The 23,582-nt window shown below is 38.4% G+C and overlaps 1 protein-coding gene across 1 annotated transcript in view; it reads left to right on the top strand.

Moving 5' to 3' along the window:
• Positions 1–23,582, top strand: part of TRPM6 (transient receptor potential cation channel subfamily M member 6) — a 77,492-nt gene that overhangs the window by 16,279 nt on the left and 37,631 nt on the right. Inside the window, exons 7-19 of the mRNA XM_074932712.1 lie at positions 753–927; positions 2,339–2,462; positions 4,784–4,856; positions 4,962–5,062; positions 10,481–10,615; positions 11,131–11,184; positions 13,607–13,747; positions 15,470–15,580; positions 16,645–16,925; positions 17,983–18,211; positions 18,792–18,947; positions 21,710–21,844; positions 22,849–22,977. Of these exons, the coding sequence (XP_074788813.1) occupies positions 753–927; positions 2,339–2,462; positions 4,784–4,856; positions 4,962–5,062; positions 10,481–10,615; positions 11,131–11,184; positions 13,607–13,747; positions 15,470–15,580; positions 16,645–16,925; positions 17,983–18,211; positions 18,792–18,947; positions 21,710–21,844; positions 22,849–22,977 (1,844 nt within the window). The remainder of the gene's footprint in view (positions 1–752; positions 928–2,338; positions 2,463–4,783; positions 4,857–4,961; positions 5,063–10,480; positions 10,616–11,130; positions 11,185–13,606; positions 13,748–15,469; positions 15,581–16,644; positions 16,926–17,982; positions 18,212–18,791; positions 18,948–21,709; positions 21,845–22,848; positions 22,978–23,582) is intronic.

The raw sequence follows: 23,582 nt of genomic DNA, 5'->3' as shown, positions 1-23,582 counted from the left end.
ACAGTAACCAAGTTATGGCATAGAAATCATGAATGAAATATTTATTGCTTAGACAAATATTTCTTTTTATGCACTAGATTGTATAAATTATCTGTGGAAGTTCACTCTTACCTAGTGATTTAAATCTTGAGCTATGATGTTGAATCATAATGCAGAGTTATGGTGTTGAATCCTTGTTTCATTTATCTGCTTACATTATAGTATTTTCAAATATAGAAATTTACCCAATTTTCAATGTGTTCATATATAGAGCTTCTTACTCTGCCTCTTAGATCTTTCTTCACTATGAGTTTTTGCAAGTCAGGCTTTCTGTTGTTTTTAATTTCTATTGTATCTTATTTGAAATTTATTTTTGTTTATTAAAAAAACCCTGCCCTGCTGATGTAAAACTTGAGTAAGTGCCTGATTACTTTTCTATGTATGTAGGTAAACAAATGGTTACTGACCACACTTCAAACACCGTCAGTGTCCGTGCATGTAAGATCTGTTGTAAAGAGCAGAGGGATATTCTGAAGGATGTTTTTTCTTTGCAATGCACAATTTTATCAGGAGGTTTTCATGGCCTTATTGATCTGGTTGCAGAAGTTCTGTGAAAGTCTTAAAAAGTGTAAGTCAAATTAGAGATGGTGAAGACATGTTTTCCACCACTGAACCATGTATGAGACTTCTTCATGAGTTTTATTTACCAGATGCTCTGATCTTTCTGTGTGGCTGAGACCTGTTTGTAACGGGTTAGGTGTGTTTTGAAACAGGAATGGGCCAAGGTGTACCTGTAGTTGGGTTGGTGGTGGAAGGAGGCCCCAATGTGATCCTAATGGTGTGGGAGTACGTGAGGGCCAGCCCAGCTGTCCCTGTGGTGGTCTATGACGGCACTGGCAGAGCTGCAGATATTCTGGCTTTTACCCACAAACACACGGGTGATACAGGGTGAGTAGTGGCATAATGTTCCTCCTCCTTGGTCTTGCAAGGGGCCCGAAAAAACCTGTCTCAAAACTGCTGAGATAATTTCTAATGCTTTTAGTAATGACCCCGCCATGGTATTTTGCTGGCTTTTATTTATGTGAAGTGAGAACAGAGTTTCTTCCTTCCTTGCCTCAAACTAGTGCGGAAAGAATTATTCTACCAAATTTAGTATGGCTTTTTTGAAGAAGAAAAAGAAATGGCATCTAGCTATTTTGAGTTACTATGTTTCTCAACTTTGGCAAGGAACACTTCTGAGTGAAGCCAGAGTGCCTGTTTGGGTTTTGACTCAAACCTTTCTCCTGCTATCAGTATTCTGTAAGTGGCCTTGGACTTGGGCTGCACAAAGCTTTTGAGACTAGGGCTGGGATTAGCTGATGTAGGAGCCTCAGTCTGGAGTAGGAGGAGGACTCAGATTCTTTGGCTTTGGCTTTGGTTTACCCAGTGGTAACCCAGATCTGTCATCCTCATCTAGCTGTAACTCTTCATGTTACCTCCAGTGCAGCCTCAGGTGCAGACTCTATTAAACCCACCTTGATGAAAATTATATGCCCAAACTGGAAATAAGTTACCTCCAGTGCAGCCTCAGGTGCAGACTCTATTAAACCCACCTTGATGAAAATTATATGCCCAAACTGGAAATAAATATATATGTGTATAGCCAATTAATAATTTTGTGAAAGTTTTTCAAAATCAAGAAGGCTTTTTAATGGAAAATAAATCTTTTAAAAGGTGAAGTGGGTTGGTTCCAATTAAAAAAATGAAAATTACTATAAATTTTATATCCTAAATTTTTATTTATTGTCTTTCTAAATATTCTTTTTGGGGGGTGATATTTTTCCCTAGTGTGTTGTATTGAAAACTTTTTCTTCATTTGTTTTCTGTTCCATATTTTTGATATTTAAAAAAAAAAAAAATCCTGCCATTTCTAAAGAAAATGAAATATGGATAGAAAGGTTAACAAAGATAAATGATGGTAAAAAGGATGGGAGAGGTATGAAGCCTAGTGAACACATAATGAGAAATTTAATTTTATCCCTATATGATGATTGAAAGAAAGAAAAAGTTTGCTAAACTTTAGTGATTTTTAGCTCTATATTCACAGAAAATCCTTTGAAGATTAACTTTTTCATTTGTTCTGTTTCCAATAGTATGTATGTATGGTCAGAACTAATGCCTGTGTGAATAATAATTTATGTTATGTGATGCCTTTGCCTAGTTTTGTTGAAAGAAGGCAGAAATAAGTCAACAGAGAAGTAGAAATAAAAGAGATCGCTCCTATGTCTCTGCTTAGCACAAGTTTTGTCTTTTGCTGAAGTGTCATTTGGGCTGGTAAGAAGTTCCAAAAAATATTCTTGCTTATGTATCTGTTTTTCAGGGTGCTGCAACCTCAAGTGAAGGAGGAAGTCTTAGTGATGATTCAAAACACATTTAGCTTGGGACAGAAACAGTCCAGTCATCTATTTCATGTTTTGATGGAATGCATGGAGCACAGAGAGTCTGTGAGTGGGGTTCACACTCTGACTTTAGGATGTCTTTATATGCCGTTACCCTTTTTGCTCTTTCTGTGGTGGGTTGGCATGAGCATAGCAGTTGTAGAAGTAATGGTGTTATTTCTAATATAAAGATAACACAGAGGTGCCTGTGCTAATTTATATATTGAGTGGCTCCACAGAGCCTGTTCAGTTAACTTCCTAAGTCTCAGTGGCTGCTTGTGAAATGACAGCCTTTCTGATTTTAGTGAAAGGACAGATATCTTTCCTTTCACACAAGAGATCAAGTATTTTCTTCTCTAGTAGTGTCTTATTTGTAATTTAGAAATGTTTTTCTAGTCATAATCATGCTAAAACTTGTCTCTGACTTTTGAAATGTACTTTTGAAATGTGCTGGCATGTTTAATGGCTCAGATGCTCCTTTGAGAGTAGAATCATTGAACCATAGAAAGTTTAAGGTTGGAAATGACCTTAAAGATCATCTAGTTCCAATTCCCCTGCCATGGGCAGGGACACCTTCCACTAGATCCGGTTGCTCAAAGCCCAGTCCAGCCTGGCCTTGAACACTGCCAGGGAGGGAGGGGGCAGCCACAGCTTCTCTGGGCAACCTGTGCCAGTGTCTCACCAACCTCACAGGAAAGATATGAGGAAATATGTAGTCTAAGTCTACCCTCTTTCAGTTTAAAACCATTACCCCTTGTCCCATCACTACACTCCCTGATAGAGTCCCTCCCCATCTTTCCTGTGGGCCCTCTTTAAGTACTAGAAGCCTGCTATATGATCTCTCTGGAGCCATATCTTCTCTAGGCTGAACAGATCCAACCTTCTTAGCTTGTCCTCATAAGGGAGGGGCTCCAGACCCCTGATCATCTTTGTGACCCTCCCCTGGACTTGCTCGAGCAGGTTGGTGTCCTTCTTATGTGGGGGGCACCAGAGCTGGACACAGTACTGCAGGTGGGGTCTCACCAGAGCAGAGTAGAAGGGGAGAATGCCATCCCTCAACCTGCTGGCCACACTTCTCTTGATGCAGCCCAGGATACAGTTGGCTTTCTGGTCTGTGAGCTCACATTGCTGGCACACAGTCAGTTTTCCATCCACCAATACCCACAAGTCCTTCTCCTCAGGGCTGCTTTCAATCCACTCCTCACCCAGCCTGTATTTGTGCTTGGGATTGCCTTGACCCATGTGCAGGACCTTGCACTTGGCCTTGTTCAACTTCATGAGGTTTGCACAGGCCCACCTCTCGAGCTTCTCAAGGTCCCTCTGGATGGCACATCCCTTCCCTCTAGAGTATCAGCTGCACCACACAGCTTGGTGTTGTCCACAGACTTTATGAGGGTGCACTCCATCCCACTGTCCATGTCTCTGTTAGTGAGTTAGTAATCACGTGTTAAATAATCCTGGTCCCAATTTGGACCCCTGAGGGGCACCACTCATCACTGATCTCCACCTGGACATCAACGTGTTGACCGTAACTCTTTCTGTGTGACTGTCCAGCCAATTCCTTATCCACCAAGTGGTCCACCCATCAAATCCATGTCTCTCCATTTTAAAGACAAGGATGTTGTGCAGGACAGTGTCAAATGCTTTGAATAAGTCCAGGTAGATGATGTCAGTTGCTGTTTCCTACACTAATGCTGTAGCCTTTTTGTAGAAGGCCACTGAATTTGTAAGGCATGATTTGCCCTTAGTGAAACCACATTGGCTGTCGCCAGTCACCTCTCTGTTTTCCATGTGCCCTGGCATAGTTTCCTGGAGGATCTGCTACATGATCTTGCTGGGCAGAGGGGTGAAACTGACTGGCCTGTTCCCTGGGTCTTCCTTTTTAGCCTTTGTAAAAGTGGGCGTTGTATTTCCCCTTTTTCAGTCACTGGGAACTTCACCAGTCTGCCATGACTTTTCAAATATGACAGAGTCCCATTTGTTACAGGAGTAATGACAATTGTAGCACTGATCACTAAAATGGAAACTGCTCTGTATGTTTTTATTATTTTTTGGTTTACTTTATTTGAGTGTCTGTTTTCTAGTTGGAAACTCAGTAGATATCAACCACTTGTCATTTCTACATTTCTCAGATTTAAAGGCTAATCAAAAAGAAATAGACTCATGTTGTTATGCAGTATGTTGATTCCAGTTTGCCTGGGATGCCATTGCATTAGAAAGCAAAATAGTACTTTTTTGGTCTGAAACAAAGGAAAACCATGACTGGGCCTTTGCCATTGTTTGTGTTTAAATGTGTAAGATTTAGACTGCCACAACCCCTACCAAGAAGAACTAACAACAGAATTCTCTGCCTCACCTCAAATAGTATACTTCTGCAATTCTAACAGATAACCATATTTGATGCGGAGTCAGAAGATCAGCAGGACATTGATTTGACAATTCTGACCGCACTCTTGAAAGGTACCTATCTGAAAATATGATCTGCTTTCATATGACATACAGTCATATTGGCTTACCTTTTTAAAGCAAAGGAGTAACATAAATGTATGAAAACGTGTTTCCTAGGTACAAGTATGCCTGCTTCAGATCAGCTAGATTTGGCATTGGCCTGGAACCAGCTAGATATTGCCAAGAAACACATACTAGTTTATGGACAGCACTGGAAGGTACTGTTACCTTTTAATTATCACAGTGGTTTTACACTTCATTATGGTGACTAATTTTCCATGATTTGCATTTATCAAGCTTTAATTAAGGAATATGTTGATACTTGGAGTAAGTCTTCTGGAGTAATCATCTTTTATTTTGAAGAGGCATTGTTTTTTAAATTGAAAAGTATTGGACAGCAGAATGCATCAGATCAAAAATCAAACACATTTGTTTCACCAGAGAAGAGATGGTATCTAAAATTCCTAAGGTTTTCGCCTCTAGCTTTTCCAGATAGTTTCAAGTGGTCCTTCTGGATATGTATTCCTCAAGCCTGTGTTGACAATCATTGATGGTAAGGATATTTCATTGTATCCCAGAGTACTCTCTTCTCCAAAGCAGTATACTCCAAAGGACTGTTGCCTCTATTTTACTAGCTATAGACAGAAATACAGAAATCATGGTCCTTTATGGTGTTACTGGTATAAAAAAATATTAGAATTAACTGTAGTAACAGGGTATCATGACAATGTTTCAGATACTGTTAGGAGTAGCTGCAATCAAGGCAAGTGATTATTAGACCTATATTAACTATATATATGTGAAAGAACATACAGTAGCAATTGAATCAGTCCTATAAATTGTGGTTTTCAAGTTTTCAGATGTAATCCAGTATTTAAATATAACCCTTCCTGAGTTTTTATGTACATAATGTGATTTTTATAGGTGATAAGTATAAAACTGTATGTGCCTCAATCGATGCTTTTTCCATTTGTTTTAAGAGTAAATATTTTCTTAAAGAAGTTATCTCTGATACTCCTGGAAGTACTTCCTAAGTTTTCCCTTCTAAGATTTACAAGGTTGATTTTTTCTCGTCCTGAGAGCCTTTTCTTTGTTACAGTATAAATTTGGAAAATGGCAGTGGGTATATTTTTTCTGAGTGACTGTAGTTCATTGTTTGACACAAGAGCGCTGCATTTATTTATCACCAGTTTGTGGTTTCCTGTGGTATATAAGGCTGAATACATGGAGGCCTATGCCTGAAATATCTACAGTTGGGTATCCATGAATTAAAAAATTTTGTTGTTGTTACCTCTTTGGGGTCAGTTTGCTACATGTGAAATGAAGATGATCTCATCATGTTCTTGCACAAAACCTGGTAAAATGGTGTCAAGTGTCCACTGAAATGCAAAGAAGGAAATTGCTGGTTTAATTTTTAGGATTTGGACAGTATGTGAATAATAAGGTGATGTTCTAAGCCTGGAACAATACATTTAGAACAAAATGTTGAATAGCTACCTGCTAAGGGAGCATCATTCACTCCGTGAACTGAATGAGACTAAGCCTATAGGGAGACATAGTATATGATTGACCAATGAATAGCTGTACCATTATTCATGGTGATGAATTATCTGCTGACTTTTGAGTATTTGACTACATAGCCTTAACAGTATTTCAGTCCAACAGACTTTTGTTTTTATGGAATATGGAAAAGATTTGTGTATACACAGTATATACGTATTTTTGTCTTTATGAGGTTTTTTTTTATGATACCCTGTTACATTTTTACTCTTACAAAGAAAATGTATTTTTTCCCCAATGTCTTCTTTCATTGCTTTATAGCTTGTTTGAAATTTGTGTTTATTTAGTTTTCTGCTGCCAGCAACTCTGTTGTCAACTGTTCATAAGTTTTATTGAAGGACTTCTGTGTAAGATACTAAAGAAAGGGGGCCACCATCTATTTTACTGCTTTAAATTCTATACCGTTGGTGTAAGAGAGAAGCATTACACTTTTGCCATTTTTGTCATTGAAGATATATGTTAGCAACGCCTGTCAGTCTGCATCATTTCTTTGTATTTACATAAAAAGTGTGGCAGGTGAAACATGCTTTGACTGGTGAATTAGTATGAATGAATTACTGATAGAATCATAAAATAAAATCGTTTAGGTTGGAAAAGACCTCTAGTGTCATTGAGTCCAATGTAAACCTAACACTGCCAAGTCCTCCACTAAACCATGTCCCTAAATGCCACATCTACACTTTTTAAAAATACCTCCAGGGATGGTCAGTCAACCACTTCCCTGGGCAGCCAGTTCCAATGCTTGATAACCTTTTCAGTGAAGAAATTTTCCCTAATATCCCATCTAAATCTCCCCTGGTGCAATTTGAGGCCTTTTCATTCTATCGCTTGTTAATTGGGAGAAGAGACTGACACCCACTGCACTACAACCTCATTTCTGGTAGTTGTAGAGAGCAATAAGGTCTACCCTCAGCCTCCCTTTCTTCAGGTTAAACACCCCTAGGTTCCCTCAGCTGCTTCTTGTAAAACTTGTACTCTAGACCCTTCACCAACTTCCTTGCCCTCTGGATGTAGTCCAGCACCAATGTGCTGGATGTTGGATGTGGCACTTAGGGACATGTTTTAGTGGGATTTGGCAGTGTTAGGCTTATGGTTGGACTTGATGATCTTAGAGGTCTTTTCCAACATAAATGATTCTATGTGTATTGGAAATAATGAATAACATTTTCCTAGTCCCCACCTCTTTGACAGATTCTAGAGAACTATTGCATAGCCCACCCTCCACATTCACTCCTGTCTTTCCCAAGGTGTTTATCTGTTCAGTTTTTCCATATTTCTGAGAATCTTCTCTGCTCTTCTACACATTTTTTCAGGTCTTAAAATCATCTTTTGGGACAGCCAGACCAGCATTGTACCCAGTATTCAAGAGACAGGATTCTTCACTGAGATATTTAGTGAAATACCAGTATTTTGTAGATTATTCTGTATTCATATAAGTATAAATCCTAATAGTCCATATGCCTTTTTGACTTGTTTCCAACTTATATTCATGCTTTTGGAAGATAGATCTACTAACATTTTTTCTGAGTTATTTCAAGACTGATGTGCAGGTAGGGTTGTTTCCCAAATGCACATTATTTCACATTTACCAATATTGAATTTCATCTGCTTTTTCAGCTGGTTAGCCCTTATTGTGAAATTTTTCTGCACCTCTTCCCAGTCAGTTTTATTATGATGAATATTTTTGTATCATCAGCAAGTATTGTCAAATAGATATGTAGTATTTTCTCGATTTCCCACCACTATTAAGAATCTTTTTCCCTGACATCTGATCAGTTATTAAGCTACTGGATGACCTTTTGCATTGTGACAGCGTAATTTTTTCAGAAGTCCTTAAAGAAAGCCATCATCAAAACCTTTTGTGGGGATATGAATTTATCGTATTAATCTGACAGCCTTATCCTCGTTGTCCCTGACAAAATTATGGTAGAGTTCTGATTTCATTCTACAAAATAAATGTCTTGCTTCCTCTTACTCTACTGTATTTACTCATGTTGCTATTATTGCTATTCCTTATTGTAGTTTCATTATATTTGTCCTTACAAAGTTCTAACTGTATTTGTCATTTATATGACATATTTTGACAACTTGTACACTCCTTTGTCTTTTTTAGCAATTGGCATATTCTCTACTGTCTTCCATTCTGCTGTTAGAGAGGCTGATTTCAACTATACTTCAGTTCCCTTGGAACTCAGGTGAATATCACCTGGTCACACAATTTGCTACAACTTTGCGAATGACTTCTATAATCTTTTTTACTGACACTTCATTTTGACACAGTTCCTCAGATTTGTCAGCCATAAAGAACAGCTTTGATGTAGGACCTTTCCTAACATGTTCTGTAGTGGGAAGTAAGGCAATGAATTAATTTACCATTTCTGAAATAGCCTTAACTCCTTGAATGTTTCTTTTATATCTTGATCATCCTCTGGTCTTACAGATCCACTGTAAGTCTCCCTACTCCCACTCCTCTGCTTCTGATATGTTTGAAAAAGATCCATGTACCTGTTCATATCTATTTCAGTGCAATTGTTCAGCAACATTTGAATGAAAAGTCATTGTCAAATAATGAGTATGTTCTCCCCTTCAAGTAAGACTAAAGACTTTGTAATAAACAAGTCTTGCATCTCTTGCGGCTTCTCCAAGTGAAAATTAGAATGATGTATATTCCTGCAAGTTTCTCTTTCAACTAAACAGGAAAAAAATCTTAAATAACAATATTTTCTTCATTCATTATAAAGAAGAAGTAAAAAATAAATAAAATGTACAAGCACAGTTTTAAAGTTTGCTTTTGCCTTAGTTCCTTTCTTAATTAAAAAGGAGTACCCCTTGAACTGTCAGGGTCTACCATACCTGCAAATGTCAGGGTCTGCACTTTGTGCATGGTTATTGTGGTTATGTGTTCAAATTTAGATTAGATATTTAAGCTGCAGTTTTTAGGTGATTGTCCATGCAGTCTTAGTATTTTTCTGTCTATTTAAGTGTTTTAAGGAAACATGCACAATTATGCACAGATTGTGGCCATTTCTTTTTAGATCTCTGGTCCTAAAAGTTCAGAAGGTAAAGAATGTAACCAGTGGTAACTATGTTTCTGCTTAAAAGTCACCTCAGCCTCCAGTGGACTTTACAATGAACAATGTCATTCTAGTAGCTACTGGATAGCTGTCTAAACTTCTTTAGATTCACTGCCAGCACAAGAAATGATTGCTTGAGGAAATTTAAAGGTAATTTTGAGATATTTCTGGAAGAAACACCAATAATTCAGGAATAGTGCACAAGTTTTCTTCTCACATGTGACAATTCTGTAACATTTAATGGTTATCTTTTAATATCACTTCTGCCAAATGTAAATAGATAACAAGGAAAGGACTAACTTCATGTGCCAAGTTAGCATTAGAACCTGCTCCATTTGTGTGCCAGCATCATCATTCTGCTCACCCCACTGAGTTTTCTGTGCATACGTAGAAATTCTTTATATGGATTTATATGAACCTTGTATGTCCTTCGCTACTTTGCATGTAGAAATCCTGCTGAGCTCTGTGCATGTGCCATGAGTAGAGTGCTTTTGCTGTTCAGACACTGTTGTAGGTAGAGCTCTGCTTTGTCGTGTCTTTGAGAGAGTTTATCTTAACACAGATTCTCTCTCATATTTGAAAAGAAGTCTGCTTTAAAGAACTTCAGGTTCTATAGAGACATCTTGAAATGTAGTACCTTGAAATGGCTTTTCACATATGTCAAAAAAGAAAGGCTTCCTTCCGCCCCCTGCATTATCATACATTAGCTTCTGAAGGCAATTAAAGAGTAGGAAATGTATTATCAGAGTCTGGTTATAAAGTTAGATTTGTGGAAGTCTCTATAGACATTGGGTTTAAAAATACTTGGTTTTCCTCCCTTTCTGTTGGATTTTTTACACAGATGTTTCCTCCAGCATATTTTTCTTTTGTACTGTGCATGTTAAATTTTTAAAGGCACATCATTGTGATAAAGAGATCCCTAGCTGCTCAGGAATGTTTTATTTATTCCCAAAATATGATAACAATTTTCTAAGCTTTTCCTTCATCTCTGTCCTTCTGGAGGTTGGTGCCTTGGAAGAGGCAATGCTGGATGCTTTAGTGATGGACCGTGTAGATTTTGTGAAGCTGTTAATAGAGCATGGAGTGAACATGCACCGTTTTCTTACCATATCTCGTTTAGAAGAACTCTACAATACAGTGAGTATTTGAAATTCCAGTTTACAACTTTGTATAAGAACACCTAGAAAGAATACTGTTTTGCATAAGAGATTTGATAATTAGGCCACATTTTTATGAAAGATTTTTGAAAAAGTAATTGAAATTTAACAGGTTTTGATAATTTTTGATTGTAATGTTGGATTTTTGGATTGGTGTCCCAGCTTTTTATTTTTGAGTCATTGACATGAACCAGACTGAATAGTCACCTGAAGCTCATGAGAAATATGTTCTGATTTTAATCTGGTATATGATACATGCTTATCTTGCTGAAAATGATATGTTGTTTAACCAAAGTGATACCGGTTTTGTTCTAGAATATGTCAAGATTTAAGATAGAGATGTTGCAGATTGCTGTTGGAATGTTTTTTAAGTGGTTTGTGGGGAGATTTTGAATCCCAGGAGTTTATCCTGAAGATCTTTTAGCTGCTTTCTTTTACTGTATTGATTTTCTAATGTCAAGTGACATGTTTTTTTACTGTCTTTTCCCACCACAGAAACAAGGACCATCAAATCTACTTTTGCATCACCTAGTTCGAGATGTGAAACAGGTAATAGACATGGGAAAGTCTGGGGACCAAAAACGGTAGCTTAGAACTTCAGTGTCCACTGACACACCGCTGTCAGGTAATGCTATCGGGAGAATTTTAGGAGTAGTCAGTGATGGGTGTTCATTATTGCATTCCTCTATCTACCAGATGGTTTTATCTTCATCCCACTGATTCCCCTGAGCAATTAACTAGCATACTACTACTAAATGCTCCTAAGGGTCCTGTACCTTAATTTTAAAGTCGAGCAGTTTGTGTAAATCAGACTCTCTTTGTAAAGTTACTAAAGTGACATTATGAGGTGACTGTTAAAAAGACTTAGTGACTTAGTACAGTAATCATTCTCATTGCTTTAAGTTGTTTGTTGGCTTTTTTTTTTTTTTTTCCCCAAAGCTAAAAAAGTCTTTACTTGTTGAACAGTAACAAAAAGATACTGTGACAAGATATTATTTTAATGTGCTGCATCACCTAGGAGAACAGAAGGTGGCAGTGGATGATTACTGCATCAAGCATTGGCTCTGTCTGTAGTTTAGTGGCCGCCTTGTTATTTAGCTACACAGTTAATTTATTTCTTGTTTCTGTTATATATTGTACCTCACAGCACTGCTTAACCAGGAAGGGTTGAGCTGTTCCTCCTGCATCTGGTCACCACTGCTGGAGATGTATAGATCCAAAACTAGATTAATTGGCTAATTCTTTACAGGGTATGAATGCTAAAATAAAATAAAATGTCAAGTCTGACTTTGCACAGTTCTGTGGTCTCAAGCAGTGGGATTTCTGGTATGGTTTTCTTATTGTGGGTGACTTTCATGTCAGTCCCAGTGGTGGTTCTGTAGTGTATTCTGGCCGCCATAGCAAGCTATTTTCTCTGTTTTCCCATATTGGTGGACATATTTGAGGACTAATTTATGTTCTAGATCTGGAAGATCTCAGTGATGAGAATACATTGGACTTTTCCAGGTTGAGAAATCTGTCTTTCTCACTGATTTTGAAGTGATTGTGATCCCTCTTCTAAAACCCATGTCCTGGTTACATCTCAGGACACTCTGGGAAAACTCACGGTGTGATCTAAAGGGAAGCTTTTGGTATTTGAGGTGGAATTGTGGAATTTAGGTAGTAAATGGCAGTACAATTTCAAAACTTTCTATGCTGTTTGGTAAACTAAACTCATTTGGCACCTGCAAACTAGTCTAAACGCTGAAAAGCCTTTTTCACCCAAGGTTCTATAAGTATGCGTAAGTGCTCTGTGAATGGGTTGTGCAGTTGCAGTCTTATTAAATATGGTAACATGGTAGCTAGGACAGTCACCAGAGTGATGTGACCATGGATTTCAGAATATTTTTTCCATTAGTGTGACCAGCTTTGCTGCTGCTACATTCGAATGGAGATACATTGCAGACTGCCCAGGTAGCATAAAATATGCTTTTTAGTGGCAAAGAGTATCTACAGGTGATCAGAGATACTTGTCTACCTCAGTGACAGAGCTGACAAACTCTATTCTATGAGATGTGCTTTTGCCCATGCAAAACATGCGGAGTGCCCAGCATGTTGGTGCATTCTGTTCCCCAGGGCTGGGTAGCCTTAGCTGGCTGTACTGAGTCTTGCCACTGAAGTCTATTAAAAAATCCCTCAGTTTAATGAAGAAATGACTTTTCACAGTCTGAAAGGTGTACACCGCTAGGAATACCTAATGCTTCTGATCCCATCTATGTACAGGCCCACTTCTCACTTTCAGGAGTTGTGGTTTAAGGTTTTACCAATCATCTTTAAAATCTGCATGGAAGATAATCTGTTCTTCATATAATTTGTCAAAGACATTGTGCCTTGGAAGGACAGTGGAGGTAAACCAGGAAGCAGTGATGCTTTAAACAGAAGTGGTGAGAGACTCAGAAGGTACAGCTAATGCATGTGCAGCTGCTGTCCTAGTTGTCATGACAGTCTTGAGCATCTACAAGAGATCACCAGTCTCCAGTAATTACTCTAAAATTTAAATACATGCTTCATCCACTTCTTCATTTTTAATTAATGAACTAGTTTAGTGAGCAAATCATACCATGCTAGTTTTCTCTTGTTATAAGAAAAACATTTTTATCAGTCTCTCTGGCTGTTGGTGATCAGCATGAAGAACCATTACCCTCGTCATTAATGCATCTGGTCTTGTGAACATTGCAATATATGTCCCTATGTGATGTGGGTGCAGTGGGCTGCAGGACGTGACACTTCTCAGGCTGAAAATGTACATGTGCCTGTGTTCTCCCTCCTAGGGAAATTTCATACACCTAATGAAGGTGTATACTTCCCTGACAGATGCAGGAGCTCTCAGATGCACCTTCTTCCAGACTCCTCTCATAGTAGTAGGGCTCTGACATGGTCGAGTGTTGCATATAATAGCATCATGAAATGCTTGTGACATTCTGTGTTTCAGAACACCCTTTCCTTGGATTACAAGATATCACTGATTGATATTGGGCTGGTGATAGAGTACCTCCTTGGTGGAGCTTATCGAAGCAGCTACACAAGGAAGCACTTCCGAATTCTCTACAATGATCTCTACAGAAAACACAAGGTAACTTCTGTGATATGGCTACCACTAGTCACCAAGAAAAGCCAAAATGTGACACCTGAATAGAGTCATTGTGGTTTGTCTGTAGAGCATCAGATAAATCTATGCTATACTTACCTGGTTTATGAATCTCTTTGTCAACTGTGGAGAGGTTGCACATAAAATAGTAAAATCCCTCCATGAACTAATCCCACCCAACACCACCAACAGCTGTTAAATTAACTATTATTTCAGTAAATCTACCTTAGTGTCCAGTAGCTGGGTTGTGTTCTTTGTCTTTCATCCATTGATAGAGATGGCCAAGGCTGTACCAACCACCATTTGCCCTCTGTGAAGCAGTTGCATGTTTCTGCTCTTGCAAGTTGAACCACATCACAGAAATACTGCATTCAACAGGCACTGAACTAAACTTAGAACATGTCAGCATGGCATAGTGAAAAGTAACATGGAGATCCCTGACCCAAGTTCTGACCAAATGTCTTACCTTTCAGAAGCACATCAGTACTAATTGTGCACCTTGCTGCCCAGGCCAATGAGCTGTGTTTGCCTGGCAGAGCTTTTTCCATGATGCAGTGGTCATCTCAGGGGAAGTCTTATGCTGGATGTGGCAGGCTGCACCCATGGTGCAATGGCTTTGTGCAGGCAGAGGTTGTGCCTGGACTGTTCTTCACCTTTTAGATGCTTCACTGTATGGTTTCACTGTATGGCATAACATTATGCCATGTCTGCATATCAGTAGCATCACCTCTGGAAACAAACAAACAAACTGCCTCAGTACAACAGTGTTCAAACATACTAGCACTTTCCTTTTTTCCATTGACTTTCCAAAACTAGTAACTTGAAAAAAGCCTAAACTTCTCAATAAATTAGCTGAATATCATTCACTACATCATGGAAGGAGCAGATTTACCACATGAGTTCTCTCTGGTTTTCCGAGTAGAAGGATTTCCGTATGTTAAAAAGCAAACAACAAAACCTCTCATGCCCAGGTACTGCTTTCATGACTAATAGAGGAACCTTAGGGTGATCAGAGAAAAATGAGAAGAAATAGTTGAAACTGTTACTTGGATTGAATAGAAACACAGAGACAGAGCTTCTTGTGTGTCACTGGCTTAGTACAAGAAGCAACTGAGCAGTTATAACACTCTTCACTGTATCCTCATGAAATACAACCTTAAGGGATGGGTGAAACCACATGGTTATGTAACTAGAAACTGCAGGGAAGAGCTTTAGTGATTCGACTGGCAACATTTTTTCCTCTCAGGCAACACCGAACAAAATGCCCAGGGGTGCTAGAAATTCCATCCTTCAGAGGAAACTATCAGCAAAAAGTTTAGAGAATTTCTGTCTTTTAAAGGGCTTATGGTATTTTTATAAAGGTAGGCACTCTGAACAGCTTCTGGGTTGGGTGATTCCAATCTGATTCAAGCCCTGTTGTTGTAATTGGTGGATACTATTGGGGAAATCAGTATTCTGAATTCAGAGATTCAGAAAAATATGTATTTTTAAAATTAGATGTAAACAGGCTATTTTTTTCCGTGATGATATAAGCTCCAGTGATATTTACAGTGATTGCTGACTCAGTAGTCTCTGGATACTAACAGTTTCTACAGACACCATTGCAATCAGACATAAGTACAGGCAAACTTCATCTAATTTGTATTTCTCTCCTTGTGTTTTATGGTATCCTTTTGGATCTAGAGAGTGCTCTCCAGCTTTTCTCAGAGCTTGTCTCATTCCCTTCATCAGAGTAATCAGACAGGTAGCAAAATGGGATCTGCTGAAAGTACTTTGCATTCTCAGTTCTTCAGAACAGCACAGCCTTACAAGTACAAGGTAATACAATTGTTTATTCTAGACTTTGCTTAAGACATACTAGGCTGCTAATCATTTTATTGAGATATTTTAGACATACATTGGTCAGGTTGTTAGTTACCATAATTCTAATTAAATTCCAGTGGAATGTTTTCCTGATCACTGTTCATGAAGTAAAAGTCTTGCAATTTTAATGTTGAAATCAGACTTAGACTTCTCCTTTGATACTTTTTAACTTCCATCCATTTGTTGCTAAGGGTTTTTGTTCACTGAAATGTAGCATCACCAAATTTCTGAACATCAAGCAGAGTGAAAAACTGTTCTTATTTGGAAACAACAGTAGGAATTCTCTGACTTTCCTGGTGTTTTCTCATGATTGCTTATTAAAGTAGCTACAGTAAGCCTGCAAAGAAGAGGTGCAGTTCTGATATCTGGAAAATGATGACAGAGTATTTTCTTTCAAAGAAAGAATGATAAAAGAACAAAGGTTGCCACATACCTGCATCTGACAAACAAAACATAAAATAGAATGAATTTAAATGGCTTTATTGGAATTAGTCTGAGCCAAAATGAACCCATTATATCATTGCGACAACATCACTTGTACCAGTAAGACTTTTTTCTTTGCCTTTAATGGAGAGATATCCAGACATGAATGTATATCAAGTTTACATTACAAGTGTGGCAGACAGTAAAAATAATCTTTAAGTATCACAAGTCCATGGTGTATGTTTCAGTCTACTTATTGCTTTTTCTCCTGTCATGACACAAGTACAAGAAAAGAATGAAAGTAAGGTCTCAGTGTCATGGGGTTTGGAGATTGCCCAACACTGTGGAAGGGGAGGCTATAAATGGCATGTGTACAGAGCATAGAGTGTATTTCCTCCACTTACCAACTTACCTTAACAACTGTTACCAGCTGCCTTGCATTGGTAATTTGAATGTGATCCTAGCTGTGTTTTATGACTTAAATGTATATAACAATCAAATAGTTTGCTACTTGCAGTTCAGATTTATTTACATGAATCTGAACCTCAATCATTTACTAAGATTTTTTTTTTTTTTTTTTTTTTTTTTAAATATAGGAAAGATCTACTGCTTTCCATAAGTGTAAGAAGAAATCAAAAGAGGATATAAACTTTACAGAGAACTATGAGTCATCTGGCTTTATCTACCCCTATAATGACCTCCTGGTTTGGGCAGTATTAATGAAAAGGCAGAAGATGGCAATGTTCTTCTGGCAGCATGGAGAGGAAGCCATGGTCAAAGCTGTTGTGGCCTGTAAACTCTACAGGGCGATGGCACATGAAGCTAAACAGAGCAACATGGTGGATGACACTTCAGAAGAACTCAAGAAGTACTCAAAGTATGAGTTCTCCCTTCACTTCAGTTGATAAAGTTCTTCAGTGCTTAGAATGGTTAGATCTTTACCTAATCCATGAAGAGTTTGTAAGGTTATTGGTGCCATGGACTACTGAGTGTAAAAGAAATACTTTCAGCTGCTCACTATTTATATTATGTAATGGACCTGTGTATTGGTGTGCAGTCAGGTTGAGAGTTAAAGGAAAACTATTAGCATGTTATCTATTTGCATATTTGAAAATTAAAATATATAGGTGAGTAATGCAAGGCTCACTGTCTGCTAAATGGTCAAGTGGAAGACTGAAACTTCCCTTACATCCTCCCTTCCAGTTCAACTTTCTAAAAAGCCATATGGCACGTATGTGTGCTTTTCAAATGTGTAATGTTTGGTAATGAGCAAACTAAAATCAGTGCTTTAATCCTGCTCTGTGTAAGACCTATAGAAAAATGTGTGTTGTAATAACTGAGTGAATAAAAAGTGAGGTAGACCAAGAATCATCTTCAAGTTTGTAGTTTCATCTTAGTGTTTTCTGGTAGTTTTTCTTATTAATGACATATTGTCTGCTTTGTAGACATCATATCACAGATTCAGAGTACAGTAAGATGTGCTGACTTGTTTTGAATGCAGTTCCAAAGCTGAATTTAAAGGAAGGTGTATCTTCCTTGAGGAGTCTTCCCTACAGAGATGTTTAAGAGCCAGTTTAAAAGAAGAGGCTTTTGCAACTGCTTGCAATGCTTACCCACAGTGGCGATGAGTCTGTTGTTGAAGGAAGTACACAGAACTTCTCAGTGTCCATTTTGATCAGGTTAAGAACACAGCACATCAAAAAACAGAAAGCAGGATGACCTTAAACCTTGTGATTAGGACTTAATAGTTAGATCTACTCCTCAAATTATTTTTCACTAGATACATTGATAAAGCGATGGGAGAAATAGGAGGAGGCATACTTATTGAGATTGTTAGCTGAAATTTAGTTAATTGAGTTTTCAAACCAACCTCTTCGCAGCAGTGATTCTGAGTTTTGACTGATCCCTGTTATATTAATTCCTTTCTGCTGTAGGGAATTTGGGCAGCTTGCCTTAGATGTGCTAGAGAAAGCATTCAAACAAAATGAGCAGATGGCCATGAAGTTGCTGACTTATGAACTGAAAAACTGGAGCAACTCAACTTGCTTAAAACTAGCAGTGTCTGTGGGGCTACGGCCTTTTGTATCCCATACTTGCACGCAGATGCTGCTGACTGATATGTGGATGGGACGCCTAAAGATGCGGAAGAACTCCTGGTTTAAGGTAACATCACTCTAGCTTTTTCCAAGCATTTACATGCTATTTAGGTGCTTTATATATGTCTTTGTGGTTATGAACAAGTCTAATGCAGCTTCAGACAGATGTGCTTAAGCATGGATTGGAATATGCACATCTGGGAGAGATATTTGAGGAGAGAAGACAGTACTTCTGTTTTACTTCTTTTCAAAAGCAGCTGTGGGATGACATTAGGAGAATTCATTTCGTGAGGTTTTTGCCTGTTCCCATTCTCTCAGCACGCTTCAGTCCCTCCCCACCTGCTCTTGCTGCTGGGCATTTCTGGTTGTGCAGCAGAGCTGCTGATGGGTGGAATGCCCCCTGGACATAGGGAGCAGTATCTAAAGTACTCCCAGATACCATGACACTCTAAAGCCACAAAACAGTCAAGAGCAACAAGCTTCCTTTGGAGGCTGTAGGAGCGTGATACAGAGATCAAACCAGTGATTCTTTTCCGTGCCAGTGGGATTGCACTGGGTTTGTGCTGCACCATGCATAGCAGACTATGGCCTCATGTCTAGGCTATCACTGTTGAATTAATTTCCTGAATCTTCTGTGTCTCTTTTAGGTCATTGTGAGTATTCTCCTGCCTCCCACCATTTTGATGCTGGAGTTTAAAAGCAAGGCAGAAATGTCTCATGTGCCTCAGTCTCAAGATTTCCACCAGTTCACATGGTACCATGGTGATGAGAGCCCAACCAGCTCTAAAGATGCCTTGTCTCTGGTTAGTCTGCAATGATCGGTCATTTGTATGTCAGGGTCTGTCTGTTTACCACACTATAATCCTGAGGAGTGAGTTCTCAACAAGTAGGGGTTTGATCCCTGATTTGAATGCAGACTGGAATGACCTTGGACAAGGCACTTCATCTGTCCTGGGTGTCACTTTTGTACTTGTTATAATGAGAAAATCCTTCCCAGCCTCAGAGAAGTAGAATGAGATTATAATAATCTGTCAGTTACACAGGTATTTTAGGGCACAAATTCTGTTCAAGCTGCAGATCTGTATAATCTTGTATGCGAAATAATCTAAGAATGTTTTCATATCATACACAAAATCATGTCCATAAAACTCAATTCTGGTTGCCCAGTTGAGGTGTCCAAAGCAGGGAAACAGCAGAATTGAGGCAGTCCAGGTCCCATCCTCTCCAGCTCACTCTTTCCTCCTACTCTGCCTGGCCAGCAGTTTCTGCCCCTCATGTCAGCTGCAGCCTCTCCCCCTCTCCATGGCCATCCTTCACTCTTAGTCTATCCTTGAGATTTTGTTTCCTGAATTACATCATAGTCCTTCCAGAGGTCTAACTCCTGCCTCCTTGTTGAAAAACAGGGTATCTCTACTTCGACATCGCTTGAGCCTCACAGAGATGCCATTCAAAGCACAAGAGAAGCACTGTGCTTTTGGTTTAGTCACCTGAATTGAGTCCTGAAACACTCTACAGAGACCTGTGGTTGTGCAAAAGTCCTTCTTAGGCCATTCTGTGGGGAGTCTCCAGCATAGGTGAAGTCTTTGTCTTTTAAGATCTGAATTGCCACAGACTTTTGCTAGACAGAAGTGCCTGACCTTTCTATTTCTCATTCTCCCCACAAAGTATACCTTGAACTGAAAATTTCCAAAAGTTTTCAGTCTGAAGTAGACAGCAAAGATGGAGAATTTTCATCCAAAAGGGTAAATGTTGGTGAGGTGCTAAGCAGTGAAAACATGATTGTCAAGTGAGAGTTGTCAGGCAATCTTTTTTGCTCTGCTCTGCTTATCATACAACAGATAAGCATTGTAGATCACTTGGGACCTTCTCAGGTAACTTTGAGTTTGTGTAAAATAAAAGAGAGTGGATTGTCGTTGAGGGCTTTCACAGCAGCATAGACCTGTCAATGCTACACTTGCGTTTTCTCTCTCTGATGTAGAAAAATGCTCTAAGCCATTATCTCCTGCAGTGCTAGTCTAACACAGTTCAAAAATGCTTTTTATGGAGTTAGGTAACAGCTATGATACAGAGGACAGGCCAATTGTGATTATTTGCAGCAGGACCACCCCTGCAGTCTGGTAGAAGGCAACACAGCAATGTTGGACTGTTGGACAACAGGACTTTTCTGACCTGCCTCAGACAGAGTTACTTCCTTCCTGCGTGAGCATTAAGCTTAACTTCTGATTTTATCCAATATAGAGTGTTGTTTAAAACAAAAGGATGAGCGACTCTTTTTTCTTAAATACTGTGATATGAAATGTTATAGAAGAATACATAGAAAATTTCAACAGTGTACATGTGCCCTACAGAGCATCTTTCACGCACATTCATAAATTCCAGTGACCTGCTGCAGCTGGAAATTGCACTCTTTCACGGGACAGGTTCTCTCCTTCACTTTGAAGGATCTGATGTTAACACATTGGGATGATTCTGTGTATTAAATTCTCTGGTTTAGTACTTTTGTGAGTCTAATGTGATAAAAGAAAATCAGTTTTCACGTGATAACCCAAGGAAATGTTGTGTAGTAGGGATAAATATGTCACATAAAAAGTGCTATACTGCAGATGTCTAGTATCAGTAAGTTTTAGCATTGATATTAGACAAGGCAATTGGCCAGCATTGAAACAAACCTGAACAAGGCTGGTACCCTCAGCTTTGTCCAGATATTAGCTATTTATATTTCCCCCAGGCCTTTCTCCCTCATCTCTGAAGACTCCTTTCAGCACCTTTTGGTTTGTCAGTTGCCCCCTGCTGTGGGTATGCAGCTCTTCTTGGGATTCAGCAGCAGATATTTGTTCTTTCAGAGGGATACTCAGACAAGTGTGAAACTCTAGATACAGAATCAAGTGTGCTTGGTTTTTTTTTGGGTTTTTTTTTTTTTTGTTTTTGTTTTTGTTTTTGTTTTTTTTGTTCTTACTTTTCTTAAGATAACAAAGAAATTACCTGTATTTTTTGTAGGAAGATCTTTGTAAGAGAGTACTTATTTCATCCTCATCTTCTAAGCAGGCATACATCAAAAATAGCAATTAGATTCTATAGTTATAATTTCACTGACTTGACATTTTCTGTGCAACTGTATACACGAGTGGAAATGTGATGCTCATTCCCTTATTTCAGAATGCGCCACAGTTGTCAGTGGAGTTCTAGCTAACACAGTTAGGTTGTAGTGGGAGTTGTTGTTTACCTGTATTTCACAGATGGGGAAAGTGAGAGTGATTAAGTGACTTTCCTTAAAGACTTAAAGAAACATATGGCAGAAACAGGAGTTGATTCAGGTGTGCTGATTCTCAGTCCACTGCCTGTAGTCATAAAAGCAAACTCTAAATGAGTATTTATAGTGGTAAAGTGCACATGTTAATTATTGCAAATGAGATGGTTTTAACCAGACAAAATCAAGCTGCAGTAATGGTTTGTATATTCAGAACAGAGCTTAAACATCTGTTCCTCTCTTCCCTCTAACATAACACAATCTTTGCAATCATAGACCATGATTTTCTTACTTCTAAAATGCTGTTTCCTTTTAAAGAAGGATTATGATGTGGAGAAGGTTGCTCAGAAGTCTGATGAAAGCCGAGTAGACGGTGGACAAGGAAACCTGCCTGGCACTAGAAAAATCTATGAGTTCTACAACGCACCAATTGTCAAGTTCTGGTTTCACACGGTTGGTCATCATTCTAGAACTCAGATTGCCAAAACCCTCCTTTGATCCTTCAAACTTGATGCTGCTTTTACTTTGTGTAGCATGGATTTGCAGCCACTTAGTGGTTGGATGGATAGGAAGACATTTGAATATTTCTCTCACAATTAAGTGAAAAGTTTTTCTGCTAAAATCATGCAGCTGCATTAAAAAACAAACAAACAAACAGAGAACAAAAAAACAATTATAAGGAATTAAAGAAAAATCCTAGCACATCTTTCTGCAGTGGTTAATTGCACATGTAAAGATAGATTTTAAGCTGACCTTAAATGCCTTAAATACCTCACAGATATTCATGTCCCTTTCTTTAGGAACTATTTCTGAAGAAGTGAATATTAATCTATAGGAGATAATTTGCTGTAGAGAAATATGCATTTATTAGTAGCTAATCATGTTTCAGCAGAGCTTAGGCTGTTTAAGATCAGGCTGCCTGTTGGGTCAGACAACTATGTACATAAACTGATACTTCTTTACCAGGGTGTTGTTAAGTGCTTTATAGGTTCTTAATCTATTATCTCAGCTATATTTATAACACGTTGTGGTAATATGTGCTTTTCAGTGTTTTGGAAGGCACTGATCAATGAGCAGTGATTCACGTAGCTTCGAGAATCGTTACTTGATTCTAAGAATGTTAGGATAAAAGCACATCACTGCCTTTACATTCAGGCAATGGTGTGCAGATAAAATAGTCTCTCATATATGGCTTTGAGACTTAAGTGAGTGTGGGCTGCAATAGTTTGTCTTCTGCTCTCATTTTTTCAGCACTAAAACACCAATTTGCAAATGATGTTTAAGGATATTCCCATAAAAAGTACTCTGAAGAACTGGAGGAAAGGTTTTAGGCTCAAAAATATGACAATGCCCCACTAGTTTGAATATATATAGTCAGGCTAATCATCTGTTATTACATTTGCAGAAATTTGGTGCAAATTTTTGTGCATATGGATAATATACTGTATGTTTTGCAGATGGCATACATGGCATTTCTCATGCTCTTCACTTACACTGTGTTGGTGAAGATGGAACCAAGACCGAGTGTGCAAGAGTGGCTTGTTATCATTTATATTTTCAGCACTGCTGTTGAAAAAGTCAGGGAGGTAGGCTTTTCCATTCACACTTCTCATCTACAGGGATATATTATAAACCAGAGAACACCATAAACTGAAGAATGCCAAATCCTGCATTAATTCTTTTTGTAGAGAATTTAGCAGAGAAAAGAATTACACAGGGTGTTTATTTCTGAGAAGTGTTTTATTTGAAGACCAGTAACTGGGCTTTGAAAATGCATCTTAAAGTTTGTCCTTAAATCTCTATTTTTCTCTATAAAGCCAGTGGTAATGTGCAGGTCTCTTGAGAGTGATTATGCTGAGTTGAAATCTGGAGCTGCAATATAGGTATCTGTTTCTTAAATTTTGAGCGGACAATCAGATTTCTTATAACATATGGAATTTGTCTTCAGATACTTACTTTAAGGATGGACATTGTTTTCAGTTAATTTTTCAATTAACATTTTCAGATAATCTGTGGCTCTCCATCAAGTCTAACTAACTCTCTATAAACAAAATGGGAAAAAACCACAATCCACTTTAAATGCTGGATTCGTTGAGCATGGAAAAATTATATTCCAATCAAAATTAATTGCAATTATTTGCAGTAGATCAGATCCAAGCTTCTGAACACAACTTGCACTCCAAACCCGAGG

This window comes from Athene noctua, chromosome Z (assembly GCF_965140245.1).
Source record: "Athene noctua chromosome Z, bAthNoc1.hap1.1, whole genome shotgun sequence".
NCBI classification, from domain to species: domain Eukaryota; kingdom Metazoa; phylum Chordata; class Aves; order Strigiformes; family Strigidae; genus Athene; species Athene noctua.
Note: the sequence above shows the minus strand (reverse complement) of the source record. Positions and strands in the feature narration are given on the sequence as shown.